Source organism: Dermochelys coriacea, chromosome 7 (assembly GCF_009764565.3).
Source record: "Dermochelys coriacea isolate rDerCor1 chromosome 7, rDerCor1.pri.v4, whole genome shotgun sequence".
NCBI lineage: Eukaryota > Metazoa > Chordata > Testudines > Dermochelyidae > Dermochelys > Dermochelys coriacea.
The window spans coordinates 121,464,726-121,487,028 of record NC_050074.1 but is presented as its reverse complement, the minus strand read 5'-3'; the positions used below and the strand labels follow the sequence as shown (position 1 = coordinate 121,487,028).

Genomic DNA, 22,303 nt, shown 5'->3' with positions numbered 1-22,303 from the left:
GTTTTCACCCAAATAAGGCTGTGTCTACACTACAGAGTTTTGTTGTTGTCATCTTTCTTCAACAAAACAGTGCAGGTGTACACACTACAATGCTGCTTCCGCTGACAAAATTCTCCTGCTTTGCCAACAAAATAAAACCACCTCAATGAGAGGTGTAGGGCTTTTTGCAGCAAAGTCAGGTAGAAAAAGTGTCACTGTAGACACTGTGTTTGATTATGTCTCTGTAAATGGCCTCCTGGAGGTGTCCGCAATGCCCGCCCTGACGGCTCTTGTCAGCAGTTTGAACTCCACTGCCCTGCACTCGGGAGCACAGGCATCTGCCCTTCCCCCTTTAAAGGTCTGGGAATTCTTGAAATTCAACTTCCTGTTTGCTTGGCATGGGCAGCGAACATTGCATCTTCCCAGCTGACCATGGCAGTGCCATGCAGCAAATGCTCTCCTGCTTGGAGCACATCTGAGTTGTTGGATGCAGTCCCAGCTCTGCTCCAGCCATAGGAACTTCAATACCTATGGTCAGACTTCTTATGGCATGTAGAAGACGGGCTACAAATGGGACATGCATCAGTGCTGTGTGAAGATAAATGAGCTGAGGCAGGCATACCAGAAGGCAATGGAGTCACAGTTGTTCTGGTGCTGTGCTGAAGACCTGCTGCTTCTATAAGGAGCTAGGCGTCCTCCTTGGTGGTGACCTCATCTCGATCCTCAAGAGCCCTGTGGATACTTCGGTGTAACTAGAGACAGTGGACAGCAGAATCAACCCCAGGGACAAAGTTATGGATGAAGAGGTAGAGGTGGAGGACACAGCAAGGTTGTGCGGTGGCACAGTGAGTCAGGATCTCTTTTCCACTCGGGGGGGGGGGGGAGTCTAACCAGCCCCAGCAGTCCATCTCTGTTGTGCATGATGCAGGAGAAGGGAGCTTTGGTAAGTGATCTTTTTGAGTTGATGCTGCTTGGTTATCTGAAATAAAGCTGTCCTTTGCTCTGTATATTCTAGAAAAGGGGAAAGGGATAGAAATGTACAAGACTAGCTGTGTTTGCGTGTGCCACACATTCCTCTGTGCAGCACACCAAGACTTCACAGGAATCTTCCAGAGAGATCTCTAGGAAACTTTCCTGGAGGTACTCGCCAATCATCTGCCGAAGGTTTCTTGGCAGAGCTGCTTTGTTCCTTCTCCCGTTGTAGGAAACTTTCCTGTGCAAATTGGCAATCACTTGTACAGGGAGCAAAGCGGCACACTGGCAAGCTGCACGCATGCAGGAGATGCACCCATGCATCTTTGCTTACCCTCAGGAGAGAAAGATTGGCTTCAGTGACCCCCATCGGTGGAAGATGGTGGCAGAATTTACAATATTGTCCCTAGTTGTCTGCAGAGATCCCCTTAAAAAAAACCACCTAGGCAGTTTGCCCCATCTTGAGCACACATTTCCCCCCCCCTCCCCCCAGGTTGAACTCCCCATATTTAGGATGTTTGCTGAACTGTGTGCTTGCCAAGAGACGATGAGAAACTGATTCATATTTAAAAAGAGGTGCATTTTTTTACAATGATGTTAATGCACGTACAGCATTGAAATCATGCTTCTGTTTGTTGTGCGTCTGCAGATGTAGCCTTCAGGGGAACCCCCTACACACTGGGGGAGCGCCTCCACCAGATAAGGAAGCAACCGAGGAGGAGCAAGTTAGGGAATCCCATTGCTGCAAAGTCATCCGCTATCTCATGCATGTTTCCAAGAGTATCAGTACTTCATAGCAGAATGCAATTAATGGCCTTGCACCCTGTTAATGCAACCCCAATGATGGACTTCCTGACTCCAAACTGATTCATGAACGACCGGTAGCAGTCTGGAGTTTCCAGCTTCCACACAGCGATCGCATGCTCTTGTCCACCAATTTGGTGTCCTTGTGCTGCAGTGCTGGGAAGAATTCCACACACAGGTCCTGGAAGGTGGCTTTTTGCATCTGAAAGTTTTGCAACCACTGTTTGTCATCCCAGACCCTGCATAACGATGTGATCCCACCACTCAGTGCTTGTTTCTCGAGCCCAGGAGCAACAGTCATCATGTCAGCTGCTCCATGAATGCCAAAAGTAAACTGGTATTGTTTCTTTCCATGGCACATAGCAGGTCAGGCACTTCTGATACCTGTTCAGATTGGGTGCTCATGATATACTGCATGACCAGCCACGATCTGTTCATAAGTGACCACAACAGTAGAGAACAGTGCAGGATCCATCCATTCAGACAGAGATGGCAGGCTCCCGGTAAACAGGGGCCATTGAAAAATGCAGTGAAACACAGTTGGAAGCCCATGTAGTGATGGGATGGAAAAATACTGCATCATGGGATGTTGAGCACACACCCATGATGCACTGTGATCCACTTTGCCTTCCCACAAAATCTAGCTGCAGAAGGTAGCAAGTAGCACAGTGGGATAGCTACCCACAGTGCACTGCTCTCTCGATGCTAGAACACCAACTGTGATCGCACTTTGCCGACAGGAATGTTGTGTGAATATGCACAAGTGATGTAATTTTGATCAATGATGTAACTTGCGTCAATAAAACTCTGTATTGGAGACAAGGCCTTAGCTGTTTGAGGTAAACCCTAGGCCTGCTCATAGCCGGTCGAGGTAAAGACTATGAGGAAAGCCTAGGGTTTACCTCAACCTGCTAACTTGTGTGAAAACAGCAAACTGACTTGTCTTCACTAGGATTTTACCTCTTGTTGGTTACCATGTATTAGCTAATGTGATTTAAGAATACATCTTTTTTCCTTGTGAAAATTATCCCCATAGTCTATAAATACTGTAGCCTGAAACAACAGTTCAGAGATGTGAACTTCTCATTTATCTCAGTAGGGGGGTAATTCTGAAATTTAATGACCATTTAAATGTCAACACTTAACTGTTTCCCTACTGATACGTTTAGCAAAAATATCCATTTTAAGGGGGTATGCTGCCCTAAAGACACTATGCCAGGATAGCTGTGTCAGCATTGCCCTCTAGTGTTGATGCAGCCTACACTACTCCTGGGGGAATTCTGTGCCAAAAAATTAAAAATTCTGCACACAGTATTTTCAAATTCTGCATATTTTATTTATCAAAATAACACAATGTAATCACACCAGTTTCAATTATTTTTGGTCATTTATTTCAAAATACCTGTTAGCAAGTATGTCTGTAACAATACAGACAAAAAAGATTCAGAAAATGTTTTTGACAAATAGATTCCTTCCTAGGCATATTAATACAGAATTCTGAGTAATAATTTATTTAAACTACAATACAGAATCATATTTCCTGCATCCCCCAGAAGCAGTGCAAAGGCCGGGGGGAGTCAGGCGTAACAGAGGAGCTGAGGGAGAGGGAAATAATTTCTGGGAAGGAGCCTGGAGGGTTGTTGGGTATGGGTGGGAAAAGTATGGAACGGGGGTGTTTTTTTGGCAGGGGAGAGGGGAGGACTGTTAGGGAGCTTTCCCCATGCAGACCTGGCTGTTCCCAGCCTCTCCCATTCAGTCAGGCACTTGTGTCCCTCCCCCCCCACTCAGATACCCACTTCCCTCATCCCCCTGTGTCCTTGCACCCCCTGTCAACATGTCTCTGTGCCCCCCACTCAAACACCCTCTGTCCCTATGTAGCTCAGCACCCCCTCTCCCATCACCATGTGGCCCTGTGCCTCCACTCCCATTCAGACCCTGCCCCATCTGTCCTCTACCACTAGCCCTTATGAGCCCCGGTCTGACTCCCCCTCCTCCCAGCACCCTAGGCTGTCTTTCTCCCCATAGCTCCTGTTTCCTGACCTGGCCTCACAGGCGCTGTGAAGAATGCTCTGCAGGCTCTTTCTCTTCCCTAACTAGCTGGGAGTCCTGCTGTGTTCTATCACCACAGCACCCTCTGGTGGGTAAAAGGCAGAATTGCAGCAACTTTTCAACAGAAGCTTTTTTTTGTGTGCAAAAAAATTAAAATATGCACATGGCCAGTGGTGCAGAATTCACCCAGGAGTACTACACTGACAGAGGGGTTTTTCTGTTGGTGTAGGAGCATCACTTTCCCAGACAAGGTTAGCAATGTCAATGGATGCCCTCTTTCAGTCAACATAGGTGAGTCTGCAGAGGGGGTTATGTCAGCTTAGCTACATCGGTCGGGGTGGGTTTTTTCCACACCCTAACCCAGGTGTCTATGCTAATATAACTTTTCTAACATCTTAAACTTCCTCCTATGTCTTCCAGCTAACTAGCTAAATTTCCAGCTTTGCCTAATACCCGTGCTGCTGGAGTTTTGTTGATAGTATAGAAATTTGCTGCATATTGCAAAGATCATTTAATTTAAAATATGAGCAGCTGTACTGGTTATTACTCATTTTCATATTTATATTTCATATTTCAATAAAACTCTACATTTTTAAATTTCAGTTATATTGCTGGTGACTTTCCAGTCTATGGGCTCAGAAACCATGGAGGCGTATCTTAGATCTTCACTTCAGATTCTGTGGAATAGATGAGTTCTTGATTATAATTAACTCAGTGTAAACCAGACGCTTTTCATAGAGTCTCCCTTTCAGCACTTAAATCACTAGTCACTTTTGAAAATCTTCGCCTTATAATTTAAAGGCACAAACCAAGAAAAACAGAATTAAACAAGATGGAATTAATGTGGAATGGAGTGTAGTCGTTAGAGCAAGAACACCTTCTTAGAGCGGTGAGTTTTCAGTAGTTTCTTGAGTAAAGAGACACAAGACCACTCACAAATGTTACTTGGGGGATTATTTCAAGCATATATCCTGTGCCTTCTTTCATTTCAGACTCTCTTCCCTCTGCTTTTTAAATATGCTACATTAACCTCTACTCAGAGAATGAAACATTGACAAGAAGCCTACAACTCATGACACTAAACCTACTTGTGACAGGATACTACAGCCGTTGAGAAATTGTGAAATACAGCTGAAATGCCTTGGGGAGAGGTGTTCCCTACTCGGCCCGTTGCAAAGAAAGAGGGTTGTCCTGAGATTGATGTGAAAGTGGAAATACCAAACAAGACAGTCCTTGCCTCGAGCTTTAGTCTAACAGAAGGAACTGGGGAGGAAGGATGAGGAAAATAATAATGAGTTTCTGCCTGATGGAAGGGAAAAAATATTCCCTCCGCACTGGAGCCTCCTCGCTGTTGCTAGGATTGAGGATAGGCAGTTTTAATCAAAATGGTAATATAAAAGTCATTATAATTCTCTTAAAATGAACATTTTTTGCAACATTATTAACCTATTATACGCTTGTATGAAACACTTGTATTAGTTGCTCATATCAGTAAGGCGTAGTTCATTATGAGGATGCTTAGTCTTCCCCAGTCCTGAATTCACCATTAACCCACTCAGCAATAAAGAAGTTTTAATGGAAAAACCATAATAAACAGTTTAATAATGATAGCTCCTCCCCCTTAATAATTATAACAAGTTAGTTACAAAAGATACAAAACTCCAGAACTAGCTTCATATAGTACTTAAAACTATTATAACACTGCAGTTATATCCGAGGAAGGACATCAGTCATGTTTCTGCCATTTATAAACATATAGATAAAATCTCTAATTTAATGTAGCTGCAAAGTTTGCATAAGGGCAACCATTTCTTCCTTGCACATTTTGTGCATAAAGCTTTCCAGAGGGCTTTATGTTTTATATTTAACGTTTATTTCAAATGATTCCAGTGCACTTTATGAACTGATACAAGCTGCCACAGAAATTATTGTATATACCACTGGAGTGTGGCTACATTATAAATGAAATACAGTAGGTGTATAACAGTATACTGCACCACAACACTACAGAACATATCAGAAGAGTAATTTAGGTAGGCATACCATAATAAGCCAATTTGTAATTTTGTCAGTATACCAGGGTTAACACCCATACAGTTATGAATAATCACATGGGAATCTTTAATGGATACAATTCATGGGTCCATCTCATTTGAAAGACCACATCTTAAGCATCATATTGCTCCTAAAACCATGCTAGGGTAGTGGTTTTCCTTTGAATCTGAGTGAAGAGTCCATCTGCTGAATCCCGAATGTCATTTTTACAGCACTAGGTGTTTCTCAGAGATCCATCATCCAAGTGCTGGCTCATATCAACCCTCTTTCTCTTATGAGATTTGGCACTATCACAAACTAATTGAGATTCAGTGTAAGCTTCATAAAAGAATCAAAAGACAAAATCAAAGTACATAATTACTGGAAGTCTTAGCTTTTAATATATTTTTAATCTAATTTTGTACCTCTTGTTAAATGAACATCAGCATAGAATTGGGCAGAAATATTTGTTTACATCTTTATTCATAAACTGTAGAAGATCTGTGAAACACTAGCTTAAATATGTCATATAATTTAATTCCTGTGCAATTTTCCATTTGCTTACAATTGGTTTACATATAAAAATAGAATTTTTTAAAATTTGCTAAAGGTTTGTGGAAGGGAGCAACTCAGCAATATCCTCAGAATCAATTAAAATTTTCTTAATGTTTTACTACTTGTAACCTTCAATTTCTCCCAAAACTAGTTGATTTAATATTGTAAAGAGAATTATTTATCGGTTTCTAACACTTTTTAGGAAACAAAGACATTTCAGCAATGCCTTTTTTTTTTCTTTTGCAAGTTGATAAAAACATACCCTACTTAGCTCAGAAATAAGTATGTTTTTATCTGAACAAAATAGCTTTTCAGCAAATAAAGTGCTAAGTATGATGACAGAGTATGTACATAGCAAGCCTCATAAGAAACCACAAAAGCCAATTTCCACATGGTATTGATTGCCATATTTTATTATTAATCTGGAACCTTATTTTACCACTGCTTTCTAACAATATGAAGTAGTTTGTTTTGCATCAAATATCTTTCTATAAAGTACTGCTAGTCTTAATTTAGCATCAGTATGTCTTTGTAAACGGAAAAGTATACATTATTTTAACTAGCTATTGCTCACTTTAGCAAGGTAGAAGGATGCAGTGCTAATACAGTCAATGTATTTTTATTTCATTTAATCTTTCAGGTCTGGCCATCTACCTCTTTTTTCACACATCGTCTCATAATCCTTTTTAATCTAGCTCAAATTACAGTATCAAATATTAAACAATTCTCCTTCCCCCCACAAGTCCTCTTACTTTGAGCTAGATACATACATACACATGTTTCAGAGTAGCAGCCGTGTTAGTCTGTATTCGCAAAAAGAAAAGGAGTACTTGTGGCACCTTAGAGACTAACAAATTTATTAGAGCATAAGCTTTCAAATCTCCCCTCTGTTTTTTCCACCAAATGCATCCAATGAAGTGAGCTGTAGCTCATGAAAACTTACGCTCTAATAAATGTGTTAGTCTCTAAGGTGCCACAAGTACTCCTTTTCTTTTTACATACACATGTGTATCTCTTATATAAGCAACCCAATTGAATGATTTGTGCTATACTCACTTTTCCTCTACATAGATATCAAAATTTGCCATCTCACTGTTCACCACCTTTTCCAGAACATTAATGTATTAAATATCACAGTCCTAGTACAGATCATTGGGCACTTGACTGTTATCCTTCTGTGATATTGGAAATAGACCATTTAATTCCACTCTGTTTTCTGCTAGCCAGTTTCTAAACCATGACAGTACTTTATTTATTGTCTGTTATTAGTTTCCTTAATAACTAGGGCTATCAAACAAATGAAAAAGATTTTAAAAATCACAATTAATTGCAATTTTAATCACACTGTTAATAATTCAGTACCACTTAAATATTTTTGGATGTTTTTTTACATTTTCAAATATATTGATTTTAATTACAACACAGAATACAACGTTTACAACGCTCACTTTGTTTTTTATTGCAAATATTTGCACTGTAAAAAAGAAAAAATATTTTTCAATTCACCTCATACAAGTACTGTAGTGCAATTTCTTTATTATGAAAGTGCAACTTACAAATGTAGATTTTTTTTTTTTTACATAATGCACTCAAAAATAAAATGTAAAACTTTAGAGTCTACAAGTCCACTCAGTCATACTTTTCCTTCATCCAATCGCTAAGACAAATAAGTTTGTTTACATTTATGTGAGATAATGCTGCCTACTTCTTAGTTACATCACCTGAAAATAAGAACAGGCATTCACATGGCTCTGTTGTAGCTGGTGTTGCAAGGTATTTCCATGCCAGATATGCTAAACATTTGTATGCCCCTTCATGCTTCAACCATCATTCCAGAGGACATGCTTCCATGCTAATGACAGATTTTGCTCAATAACAATCCAAAACAGTGGAAACGGACACACATTCATTTTCATCATCTAAGTCAGATACCACCAACAGAAAAACTTGTTTGTTTTTCTTTTTTGGTAGTTTGGGTTTTGTAGTTTCTGCATCAGAGTGTTGCTCTTTTAAGACTTCTGACAATATGTTCCACATCTCATCCCTCTCAGATTTTGGAAGGTACTTCAGAGTCTTAAACCTGGAATGTTGGCCAAAGCATGAAGGGGCATACAATGTTTAGCATATCTGGCATGGAAATACTTTGCAACACTGGGTACAAAAGTGCCATGTGAATGCCTGTTTTCACTTTCAAGTGACATTGAAAATAAGAAGCAGGCAGCATTATCTCCCATAAATGGAATAACATTAAGTATTAGACTCATTATATTTGACTTTGGTGTCTGGGTGGAGGCCTAACTTCCTGTTTGCAGCAACTATATGAAAAACATGTCGTTATAAACCAGGATGGATCATCAAGACTGTATGATTATTTTAAAGAGCATCTTCCATATTTATAACAAAGCTGTCATAAATATAAAGGGAAGGGTAACCACCTTTCTGTATACAGTGCTATAAAATCCCTCCTGGCCAGAAGCAACATCCTGTTACCTGTAAAGGGTTAAGAAGCTCAGCTAACCTGGCTGGCACCTGACCCAAAGGACCAATAAGGGAACAAGATGCTATCATGGGGGGGGGGGGGGAGAAGGTTTTTGTTTTGTTTACGGGGTTGTTCTCTCTTGGCATTGAGAGAGGCCAGATAGAAATCTATCTTCTCCAACCCATACTAATCCAAGTCTCCAATATTGCAACCAGTATAGGTAAGCCAGGCCAGGTGGATTTATTCCTGTTTTCTGTAACTTTAAGGTTTTTCCCAGAAGGGGATCCTCTGTGTTTTGAATCTGAATACCCTGTAAAGTATTTTCCATCCTGATTTTACAGAGATGATTTTTACCTTTCTTTCTTTTTTTCTTCTTTTTAATAAAATCCTGCTTTTAAGAACCTGACTGATTTTTCCATTGTTCCAAGATCATGGGGTTTTGGACTTTGATGATTTTGTAACAAATTGGTTAGGTGGTTATTCTCAAGCCTCCCAGGAAAGGGGGTGTGTAAGGTTTGGGGGGATATTTTGGGGGAAGACATCTCCAAGTGATCTCTTTCCCTGTTTGTTTGTTTTTTAAATGTTTGGTGGTGTCAGCATACTATTCAAGGACAAGGCAAAGTTTGTACCTTGGGGAAGTTTTTAACCTAAGCTGCAAAAAGAAAAGGAGTACCCGTGGCACCTTAGAGACTAACAAATTTATTAGAGCATAAGCTTTCGTGAGCTACAGCTCACATCCGATGAAGTGAGCTGTAGCTCACGAAAGCTTATGCTCTAATAAATTTGTTAGTCTCTAAGGTGCCACAAGTACTCCTTTTCTTTTTGCGAATACAGACTAACACGGCTGCTACTCTGAAACCTAAGCTGGTAAGAATAAGCTTAGGGGGTCTTTCATGCGGGTCCCCACATCTGTACCCTAGAGTTCAGAGTGGGGAAGGAACCCTGACAAAAGCAAACAAATGTTTCATTCTAGCCTTAACTAGCGAAAACATAAAGGTTTTTAAATTCAGCATTACTTTCTAATTCTTAAAAACGAGTCTACTTTGCCTACTTACTCAAATTAGTGTTTTTCTGGCAGATTGTTTCAATAGCCAGTGAAGTTGTACAATATCCCACTAGAGAACGCGAAAAGGGAGAAGAAAGCCTCTAGCCTCTGTTATCTCAGCAGTGTCTGTAGGTGGCCAAGTAAGAGAGCACGGCATAGTTAACCTCTCTGCAGTAGCAAACAGCTGGGCGAAGATCTAAATTTCAGAAACCTAATTGCAAAGGGTGCTAAAAAGATCATGGGGGTTGGGGGACAGTTGAGTCTAGGGATAGTGCTCTGGTACCTTTAGCTCCTCCCTTTCCCTAGAGATGAAAAACTGTATCAGATTTTCCAAAAGCTAGTCACCTGAAGAAGAAAGTCTCTGATATCTCTTAGTCATCATCATAATCCTTAGGACTTGTATAATTGTAACCGGGATCCCATGCTGAGGTCACTCAATTAGGGTGAACTGCAAAGAATGGGGCAGACAATCCCCAAAGCTGGTGGATATTCCAATACTTAAATTTACCAAACCAGCACAAAACCAGACTTCAAGTTACTTGGAACACAAGGGTCTGGAAAAGATCAGCCTGCAGGGAGATCTGTCAGCATGAACAGAACAAATATTGTGGATTTTGTTGCATTTAGACCACTCAGTGATATTCCTACTTTTTGAATTACTACTTTTTGTTTTCAGTCATGATGAAGTTGAGCCAGAAAGTGACACTCCTGCTGTTGTAAAACTCAGTGGTTCCTATCGAAATCTTAAGTATAGCTTTATTTGAAAAAAATCACATTTTATAATTAATGCAAATTTTAAAAAGTCTTTTGTTAAGTGTTTCCCTAAGAGTTGGGCAATATTAGAATTCTTTGTCACAGGCAGATCTACAGATTCTAGACAGTGTGGGTATGTCTACACTGCAATTAAACACATGCAACTGGCCCATGTCATCTGACTCAGACTTGGGGGGCCCAGGCTATTGGGCTTTTTAACTGTGGTGTAGACATTCGGCTCCGGCAGGAGTCTGGGCTCTGTGACCTTGAGGACTCAAACCTGAATGTCTACACCACAATTAAACAGCCCCATAGCCTGAGTCAACTGACACAGGCCAAATATGAGTGTTTAAATGCAGCATGGACATACCCTCAAGATTGTGGACTCTGAACTCCAAGGAGATACTGAAGAAAATAAAATTCTGCCCGTTCTGGGAAAATAAATTTTCGGGTAAGTAGGCATTAAGTGTATATTTCATCTTTACTATGCACAGAAAACGTATCAGTTTGGTTTTACTGTGAATTAGATACCTATTTTATCTATCATTAATTTATTAATGATACAGTACATTGAGTGCAGTTAGAGTACAGGAAGATTTGACCTTTTCTCCTTTTGCAAAACATGTAACCAATACAAACAAATGATAAAATACCTTGGTTTAACCTTTACGTTATCAGATATTAGAATATCTACCTCAGTAATTAGTTTTTTGTTTTAGAATAACTTCATACAGCTATGAATGTTCTGATCTTACTGTGGAAAAACAAAAAGGCAAATGTCAAGACTTTTGTTTTGTTTTTACAGTTCACTTTTGGAAGTGCTACTTGATATATAAATGTAGAACATACTTGTCAAGAAAATCATATCCTCCACATAATATAGTAGTCTTAGCTGATGCATTCAAATTATATTCTAGCATTGCTGCAGTGTTGATGAAATACATATGCTCTGACTAAATGTCCATCTTAAATAAGTGATTTTGTTGATGTGGCAAGAAAAAAAAAGAGGTGGGGAGACTATTTGAAAATAATTAGGACTGTTGTTTTACCGGTGATATTTTTCCCCCTATAGCTCATATGTATGGAAATGTTAAGTCATTTTATTTTTTGATAGTAGTACACTAGTAAGTGACCATTTCAGTTCACAAATTGAATGAACCAAGTTTTTGTGTGTACATTTATAAACCTAGCATTTGTGTGTTTTCCAGTTTTTCCTTTCAATAGAAAACCCAATTGAGTTAAGTAGATACTTTTAAATACTGATCTACTTTTTAGTTTTAATACACATTTTACAAAGTAATTGAATAAATCATTGTTGATATTTAAAGGAACATTCTCAACTTGAAAATCATGTTTAAAAATTCTTAGCTATGGGTATTACAAGTAATGTCTAAAATGAGTATAACTAAAAGAGATTGGAGGAAAAACATCTTTTCAAGGTGTTTTTGTGCATTTGTGATGACACTTTGTGTATAATCAGTTTTGTGGTTTTTCTTCAATTATCAAGAGAATTGAGCTTCAGTCCTGCAGCTACACATTTGTAGGCACGGGGCTTGCTCTGCGAGGATATGTTTGCAGCATTGAGGTCTTTGTCAGTTTTCCATGTTGCTTTTGTGGGTCTTTCAGACAGTACTTGGTGAGGGAAACATACTTCTTTTTTTAAAAAAAAAAAAAAAAGGAGGGGACATTGTTTTAGAAATTACTTTTATCTCATTTATTGAAATTGATTAGATTCCAAATGTATGATGTCACTTCAAAAGATTATTTAAAAATTGTATTTGTGTCCATTTATAATGTTTATAGACAGACTTAAAGGCTTTTGGTTTACTTTTATGTTTGTTATTGATCTTAGAAATATCAAAATGTGAAGTCTCACGTTCTCTAGTTTTACTGGATTACTTTTTGAGTATGGTGAGCTCTCACGCCTTTACTTAATGTTTAACAAAGACTTCCCTTCTCCCAAATAATATTAAATAACTTTAATATTAAAAAAGTGTTATTAAAAGCCAAACAAAATCCAGAATTTTAAACAGTCTAACTACAAATCCTTTCCTCTCTCAGTTGCTCAGCTTTCTGGATTTTGTTGCTTGTGATGACATAATTCCATTAGTTCTCCATTTGCTGGGGGACCTCTACACAAAGAACATTTTGTAAACGTTTCCCACCATTGCTATATGCAGTTCAGCTGCCCCCATGTTAGCAGTATGGGACAGGCTGTGAGAATTTTCAATATCCTATTCAAAACACCACCACCAGCAGGTAGACATCTATACTAGAGCTCCCAGTTGTGATAACACTATTGGAACTGAACTGTCATCATCAATGGTATATCATTTAGAGACATTTTTGCTAGGGTAGGCAGGTCTGTAAAGTTTTCCAAGGTCAACAAACTTTAAGTTTTTTATCTGAAAAACAGGGAGTTTTTCTTTATAAAAGGCGTAATCCTGTATCTCCTGTTTTTTCACTTTGTGATTCTTTTCTTAACACTCCAAGATCCAGTGTAGTTTTAGTTTAGTTAGTAAGATTTAAGATGGTAAACAAGCTTGTAGAGAAGGTTTTTAGCGTAGTGTGTTCTAAGAACAGTTACCTCTAACTTAGCAGGAAGTCAGGAGGTGAGATCTTCCTCCTTAGGCTATGGCTACACTACAGTTTAAATTAACATAAATTACATCATTCAGGGGTGTGAATTAGCCATCCCTTGAGAGACATAATTTATGCTGACTTAAGTGCTGGTGTGGACAGCTCTATATTGGTCGGAGAGCTTCTCCCACCGCTCACAGGAGCTGGAGTAATTAAGCAGATGGGCAGTAATTAAGTAGTAATTAAGCTCTGTCCCGTTGGCTTAGAACAGCTACACTAGAGAGCTTGCAGTAGCGCTGCTGCTGTGCCTCTGTAAATTCTCTAGCTAGGATATCCATATCCTTACTCTGGCTCCCTTTATGCTATGTAAAAGGGCTGAAGTAGAATAAAAGGGTCCTAAAAGCCCCAGTTCCAGACAGCAGAGGATTTCCCCAGTGCAGGTACAGCAGAGGACAATCCTAAAGCAGCTTGCAAGTTCAGTCACAGGGTCCTGTTGGGGGCAAGGGGTCACAGCATGCCAGGCAGTACTGTGGCCCATAGAGCATCCCAGGGAAGCTGTCATAACTGAGACAAATCTTTAGTTACTCCCAGTGCTTCTCCAGCCCCAGGAGGATGGCACAAAGGTGGTTTAAAGCCACCTTACCACACCCTTCATTTGAGATGTAAATCTATACTGCTCCTTTTATAAGGAGTACCAACAGTAACTTCCTTGAGAGATAAACAGCATGATGATTCAGAGAATGGAACTAGGAGTCGGGAACACCTACGTCCTCATTGTATTTCTTCCATGGATTCTCTGTTTCACTAGGAAAGTTATTGAACCTTCCTCTGCCTCAGTTTATCCAGTATATAATATGTAGGTATTGTCTTCTGTATGGTATGTTGAGGATTAATTAGTAAATGTTCGTAAAACATATTGAAGACGGCAAAATGCTACAGTAGTATACTAATTATTATAACAGAATCTTGAGGTGAAATAATTGAAGTTTGTCACTGTCATATTTTGAATGTGATCAGAATTGAAAAGTTCCTGTGTTAATGGTGCTGTGACTTCCTTTTACAGGCTCAGAACAAAGAAACCAAAGTCCTTGCTGCAGCAAAGGTGATTGATACTAAATCCGAGGAAGAACTAGAAGATTACATGGTTGAGATTGATATTCTGGCATCCTGCGATCATCCAAATATTGTCAAGCTTCTAGATGCTTTCTACTATGAAAACAATCTTTGGGTAGGTGTTTCCTTTTGTATACAGTTCTCCTATTTATGTAAAAATATTGAACTGTAGGTTCCCCCCACCCCCCAACTTAATAATAAGAGACTTTATATCATTATTCCATCAAATCTTTTCTACATTGTTACTAATTATTTGGACAATTATCCACTCAATTTTACAACTAACTTGAAAGTCGCATGATTACTGTGTCAAAACATCTTCTAAGATATATAGAGTCGTCTCTTCAACTCTGACTGTAACAGCAGCTCTGGTTCACCCGGATTTGATTCTAAAACTTGAAGTTGATAGTTTATTTCTATGTACGGAGAGGATTTAGACATTTCTTGTTTGTAACTGCTGGATTCAAGTTTTAAGTCCACCAGCACAGTTCAGAAATAGATAATGGAAACCACACAATTAAGAATAAAATAAAAATTAGGGCTTTCTGAGACCAATCTTGTGAGATATTGATCAACCTCAACTTCCACTGATTTTAATGGGACTTGAGGGCACTCAGTAACTTGCAGAAAGTGCTTAGCATCTCACAGAACTTGGCCCACAATTTGCTGATGATCTAGGCCTTTGAATGTACATGTGTAGATTTCACAAATACAGTAATTCCTCACTTAACGTTGTTATGTTCCTGAAAAATGCAACTTTAAGCGAAACGATGTCAAGCGAATCCAGTTTCCCCATAAGAATTAATGTAAATGGAGGGATTATTTTAGGCCAAGAGAGTTCTATGGACATGACTAGGAAGAAGGAGAAAAACAAGTCAAAGGGTTTTTGGTTTTCCCTTTAAAACATGTGACAGGTCTATTTCCTTCGATTTTTGATGTCTTTCCTTTCGTGTAAATGTTATACTTTTTCTGTTTCACCTGAAGGGGACGTGAAGATAAGGCAGCTATCTCTGCTGTTAACAAATGTTTTGGCTCCTGTCCTCAGAATTTTCAAATTAGAAATAACTATATAATGATTGTGCAAATCACACACACAGCCAACCCCAGATTCCAGTTGATTTTAATCCTTTTATTGTGGAATTTATATACCTGGATTAACACATTTTGTCTGAGTATCTCCAAGCACTTTGCACACGATTTACTTAGGCCTTGCAGTGCCACTTTCAGTTAGCTAATATCACTGTTCTACAGAGGTTAGATAAGTGATTTATCAAGGTCACACACCAAGCCAGGGATAAATGAGGAAATTGAATGCAAGCCTCCTGATGCCAAGTCCTGTGGTCTCTCACCTCTAGACAACACTTCCAATTCAGTAATTTTTTATTTTTTAATACCTGTGTTTTTATTTATACACAGATCCTGATTGAATTTTGTGCAGGTGGAGCAGTAGACGCAGTAATGTTGGGTAAATACAAGTTTTTGTTTCAAATAATTAATCTTGATAACAGGTTAAAATAAATATAATTAAATATTTGGAAGGATTTTACTTTTAAAAATTATATACTATTTTGAAATGCAGATGCTTTGTATTTTATGCAGGACTGTACTGAATAATACTCAATGTGATGATTTTAAAATATTTATTATATGAGCTTAAAGTAGATATATCTATATACCTAACCCCCTCATCTTAATGTAAAGTAATTTTGTCATTTTTAAAATGGTCATTATATTTCTCAAAAATCTAAATTATTTTAAAATTAATAATTTAAATTATCCATTAATTTATGCATGTGAGCAACTTTAATCGCACGAGTAGATATTTGTGATTAGTTGTCCATGTATTTTAAGTCTTTACAGAATATGGTTCTTTTTTCTATCTTACTCAAAGTATTATTTAAAACATTATTAATATTTCATTAACCTGAAAGTCATTTTAATAACATTTCTGTATATTAAACAGAAAATTCAAAGTAACTTTATAAATAGTTCATAAATGAGATGTTCCCAGATCCCAGGTGTGAAATCCTGGCTCCATTGGAGTCCATGGGAATTTTGCCATTGACTTCAGTGGGGCCAGAATTTTTCACACAATGATTACTTCTAAAACTAAGTGGTCAGATTGACAGTTTTTGCTATGATTTATAATGATCAGTCTGGAAATTTATGTAAAAAATAAAAATGCAAAAGATGGGATTTTTTTAATATTTGTGTATGTGTTTCTCTTTCAGAGCTTGAGAGGCCATTAACAGAGCCACAGATTAAAGTAGTTTGCAAGCAGACTTTGGAGGCACTGAACTATTTGCATGAAAATAAGATCATTCACAGAGATCTAAAAGCTGGCAATATTCTTTTTACATTAGATGGAGACATTAAACTGGGTAAGGTTCTTGCATGGAAATGTACAAGATTTAAAAAAAATATATATGAATTTTTTTGTTTAAATTGTTGTTTGGCACTGTTAAGTATTTGTGTACTTAGATATACGTTATAGAAGAATTATAGTTCAACAGACATAAGTGATTTTTTTGTTGTTCTGAAAAATAAGTAAAGCTTGAGTTATCTTTTTTATGCTTGGCAAACCTCCCATAGAGTTCAAAGGGAGCAGGAGCAGGCCTTGTACCAATACTGTTACTGAATTTGAAAGTCAGGTTACGGCTAGGTGTAAATACTTTTAAATACATAATATAAACAAGAATTTTAGGTTTCATTTGGCTGTAGAAAATGATGTTTAAAATGTGTGAAAATAAAGTCTATAATAATTGAATTTCTTTAAATGTCTCCCACTAATATTATAGATATAGAAAACATTATTATTATTGGTGTTCCCTTTTCCCTACAGCCTTCTATACCACTGATCACTCCCTCTTCCTTAACTTCAGTGGGAACTGGAATACACAATTGCTATGAGCTTTGTAGTGTTTCTTCCTAGCATTCTGTCTGAAGTAATCACCACCGCCCAAAATTTCCTCTCCTGAGAATGGGGATGGTATAGAGAGGAAATCTCCATGAGGATTTCTTCATGAAGGCTCCACATTGTCCCATTGATAGATGGAATTTGGTTCCTCCATCTAGGAAATGGCTAAATGGCCCACCTCCAAACCTGGTAGATCCTCAGGGATGCACAGTTGGCCAGATCTACCTTCATGGAGGCCCTCGGCTTTTACAGTGGCTTTGGGGCTCCAAGTGTCATTCCTTCACTACTAGCTTAATTTTGAAGTCAATTAAAAAATTCAGAATAGCTAAGCAAGTGCTTTGGTGATTCTTTGCCTTGTTTTTTCTTCTGCAAAATAGGGATGTAATCCTGCCTTCCTATTTGTCTTGTCTGTTAAACTTGTAAGCTTCAAGGCAGAGGCTGTCTCTTACTGTGTGTATATATACACAGCACCTGGCACAATGGGATCCCGATCTTGATTGTGGTCTCCCACTGTTTCCTTGTACTCCTCTGTCTGTATCCAACTGTTGTCTCTTATCTTATACTTAAATTGTAAGCTTCTTGAGGTAAGTAACTTTTTTTGTTTTGTTTTGTGTTTATGCAGCCCCTAGCACAATGGGGTCCTAGTCCATGACTAGGATTCCTAGGCACTACATTAGTAGAAATACATAAATAAATAAAATAATAATACAAAATAATACTAAATAAAATAATAATTAATACTAAAGCTTGAGACTTTAACAAATTTCCACAGGGTCAGAGCTAGGATGACATGTATTCTTCTGTCTTTGTCCATTTCCCTTGTCCCATGAGATCTCTGCCTCTTCTCATCATGGACGTGAAGTTGGGTGATAGTGCTGCAGAGATAGCTGAGACCCTACTTTGCAGAGAAATCTAAGTGGGGAAGTTCCCTTCATTTATGGATTCAGTAGATGTAAACTGGCCCTATAAAATTCAGACTGGTCAAAGATTTAATTTACTTTTACCTTTGAAAAGGAAACAGTGTCTGTATGAAAGAATGTGTAATTTCTTTCTTGCTGCTTGTACTATTTGCTTTTTTGCTTCTAGTGGTCTTGAATATGTTAAGTGCAATGTCTCCTGTTTTTTAATAAATAATATGGAATTTCATGTGTGATAATTTTATGAGAAACAATTAAGTTTTAATGTCTAATTTATAGTATCTACAGTCCTTTAATATTTCTGGTTTTATACTGGAATAGATAGCTGCCTTAATCCTACACTTTTTTGTAAAGAGCAAAATTAGGTTTATCAAGTGTTGAGCCTATCACTTCATTTTGTACAGATTGAAGCAGACAGAATATGTGTATTTTGTCTCTTTGGTCTAATCTGTACACTTTAATTAAGAAGAGTTAGAACATCTGCTATAGTAGGATACAAAAAAGTATCTCTTCAAAATAAATATACTTATTTTATAAATGAGAAATGTCATGCTTGATATGCTATTTGATAAAATTTATTATAGGAAATGCAAGATTTCTAATTTACATTTTACAATCAAAAGTGTACCTACATGCCTTTACTATTCGCCTTTTTCAAAGATTTCATACTGGGGAAACAAGAAAAAGAAAATAAATCCTAGTTTAGGATTTCTGAATTAGTGTAAAAATCAAAACCTAATGGGGAGTTGTTGAAGTGGGCAGAGATGTTAATGTTCAAGTTTAGTGTGATAATTTCATAGGCAAAATAAATAATTTTCTAATGGAAAATGGTTTATTTCTTTTCTTCTAACAACAAATATTTCTCCTACCTGCCATTATTTCTGTCCCTCACATCCTAATCTTGGCATTAGCCTTTAAAGTGCTTTATTTTTAGCAGGGGGAGGCATTATACTTTTTTATTAGAGTAGTTAGTGAGCTACAAAGCATTACTGGTTAATAATACCAACACATTTAAATATTTTGAACACTCACTTCGGAGTTTTAATATTCGTATATGTATACTTTTTGGTCTACAACGTAGCTCAAAATTTCATATGCTAGTTGTGGAATGTAAAAAAGAAAAAATTCCACCTCTAAATTAGTAATATTTTTTTACTGTTTGCTTCAAGCGGATTTTGGCGTATCTGCTAAAAACACAAGGACAATACAGAGAAGAGATTCTTTCATTGGTACACCTTACTGGTAAGTGTGCAGTGTGGTTAACTTTTTAGCATGAACTAATATTTTAATATCACAACTGATTACATAGCCTTGCCAAAGAATAATGTAAAATATGTAAAAGTGTGCCATTTAATTTAAAATATTTAAATTTCATTAATATTTTAATTAAGTAAACTATTTAGAATGTTTTTGACTGCAGATGATAATGCTTCATTCTCTAATTCTATACACGATTCTCTTTTGCAGGATGGCTCCTGAAGTGGTAATGTGTGAGACATCTAAAGACAGGCCTTATGATTATAAGGCTGATGTGTGGTCACTGGGCATCACTTTAATAGAAATGGCTCAAGTAGAACCACCTCATCACGAGCTAAATCCTATGCGTGTGCTGCTGAAAATAGCAAAATCTGACCCACCTACATTGGCACAGCCTTCAAAATGGTTAGTCTTTTAATGCTAACTTTTTTTGTCAAGAGTTTTGAAGATTGGCCCTGAGTCTGCAGCGATGTAAGCACATTTGACTTCTAGCACTTGAGTAGTCCTATTAAACTGTATGGAACTTCTCACATGCATAAAGTACTTCTATGTGGCCTTGGAGGATTGGGGCCTGTGACTTTACTTTTTGTTATTGCAGTGTCTAGAAGCTTTCATATTAAAAAGGCTACAGTATCTTAGTATTTTGATATTGTTGTGCTGGAAAATAGAGCTTGTTCTTTTTAAATATAAGTTTCAGATTCAACTTCAAATGTGTACATAAAGATTTTTAACTACCCTTTTTAAAAAAAAATGCGATATAGAGAAAAAGCATGATCTGTTTTAAAAAAAGTAAAAATGAAAAAGAGAGAAATGTTGAAGAATCCTCTTTGATTTCATACAGAGAATATACATTGTTTGAAAAGAGTATGCCATTGCCCACTCAGTCATGACAACAGATTGTTTTCAAATGGTTAGTGCAAAGTATTACTAAGTGAATTTGTAGTTAGGATGCATTTAAAACCAAGAACCATAAAATAAAACCTTTCTTTAAAATGGAACTTCATTAGAAAAAGTGCAGCTCTGGAACTAAAAAAAGAACAACAGAAAGGTTAAGGTTGCACTTCACAAGGCAAAATAATGGATAAACGGGTGTTGAATCAAGCCATATCACTTTACGTAAAACAATGTAGCAGATAAAGCAGTGGTTTTTAATATATTCTAGATTATTAAGAGAGGTTACAAGGTAAGCAATGTGCTACTTTCACTTTTAAACATTTATTGGATTGGCTATCAGAAGTTCAATATGCAGCACCTCATGGGCTTTTCAACTGTAAAACTCATTGGGTTAAATTCATATCCCTGATATAACTCCATTGATTTCATTAGAGTTATACCAGTGATTGTAACCTGTTAAGGAGAAACTGTTTGGATTTTGGTTCTTTCCATTCTCTTACCTCTCCTGCCTTCTTTTGAATGGATGATGAGCAATTGTAATGAAGTCATAAATGGGAAATTGAAAAGAATGTGTCACTATGCAGTCTGTGTAGGAGGAAAGGTAAAGTGGCAATCACTTATTTTTTTTCTTCTGCAGGTCTTCAGATTTTAAAGATTTTCTAAGGAAATGTTTGGAAAAGAATGTAGATGCCAGATGGAATACTGCTCAACTTCTTCAGGTAAGAAAAGTTAGCTGCCAACAGGGTTATAGTACTTGGGTTTAATACATCTATTTAGAAGCAAGACACTGCTACTATGAAGTTCTGAATAATGCAAAATTAGATATACTAAATCTGTATTTAACATTATGGGGCAGATCCTCAGCTGGTATAAGTCAATGGAGAGACACCAGCTTACACCAGGTGGAAATCTGGCCTACTATTTATAAATTTTTATATGAAAATAATTCTCTTGTGGACCTATTTGTTAATTCAGTGCTTCCCCTAATGTATAAAGTAGTTTTGTTTATATAAGCAGTTGATTGCTGACATGTTTTATACGCTTTAGTTCTCATCCATCTGCTATAATGCTGTCACTGCAGAAGAGCTAACAGGAGTAGATCTGACAAGATACATTTGATTTTGTTTAACGTCAGTGCACGTTTACTTGTATCCAAAATACATTTGACATATGTTGAAAGGCTTTAAGAAGCAGGACCAAACAGAGAGAGAATAGTTTATGCAGAAAGAATATGAAGACAGGTAGTTGTTTTTTCTAAAGGAAACATACAGAAGAAATTGATTGTCTCGCAAATCTTTGGTCCAAAGGCAGCATTGTATTTTTCTAAATTAAGTACTTCCAGATAGTAAATAGAAAATGTACTAGGTGGAAGTTCAGGCATGGAATAAAAAAAATAATGAAGACCATTTCCAAGAAAAGCAACCTTTTAAAAACTTCCTTCTTTTTTCAGAGTAGCAGCCGTGTTAGTCTGTATTCGCAAAAAGAAAAGGAGTACTTGTGGCACCTTAGAGACTAACAAATTTATTAGAGCATAAGCTTTCGTGAGCTACAGCTCACTTCATCGGATGCATTTGACTCACTGTATTTTCCATCAAATGCATCCGATGAAGTGAGCTGTAGCTCACGAAAGCTTATGCTCAAATAAATTTGTTAGTCTCTAAGGTGCCACAAGTACTCCTTTTCTTCTTTCTACTTTTGTTGTTTGGGTTGTTAAGGTCAGTATAACTTTTAAAAAAAATTATTTGATGAGCTATCTGTATTTTTGATGAGTTTATTGAACAAATCTCCACATAAAGATTTAGATATTGATGTTTTAGATTTTAAAACTTCTAATTTAAAAAAATCTACATTAATAAAAAAAGGGTGTTGGGTAAGTATTACAGCTTAATCCCTTTAATATCTGGGTATAATGGAGACCAAGATATAACCCTAAAAGAATTGCTACTTTTATAGTT

At 37.3% G+C, this 22,303-nt stretch overlaps 1 protein-coding gene across 7 annotated transcripts in view; it reads left to right on the top strand.

The window, feature by feature from the left end:
- The window catches only part of SLK (STE20 like kinase), a 65,523-nt gene that overhangs the window by 14,815 nt on the left and 28,405 nt on the right, over positions 1–22,303 (top strand). For all 7 annotated transcript variants that reach the window (XM_043519866.1, XM_043519864.1, XM_038409425.2 and 4 more), the window contains exons 2-7: positions 14,314–14,478; positions 15,780–15,828; positions 16,595–16,744; positions 19,367–19,439; positions 19,665–19,859; positions 20,986–21,067. In XM_043519866.1, coding sequence (XP_043375801.1) covers positions 14,314–14,478; positions 15,780–15,828; positions 16,595–16,744; positions 19,367–19,439; positions 19,665–19,859; positions 20,986–21,067 — 714 coding nt within the window. The remainder of the gene's footprint in view (positions 1–14,313; positions 14,479–15,779; positions 15,829–16,594; positions 16,745–19,366; positions 19,440–19,664; positions 19,860–20,985; positions 21,068–22,303) is intronic.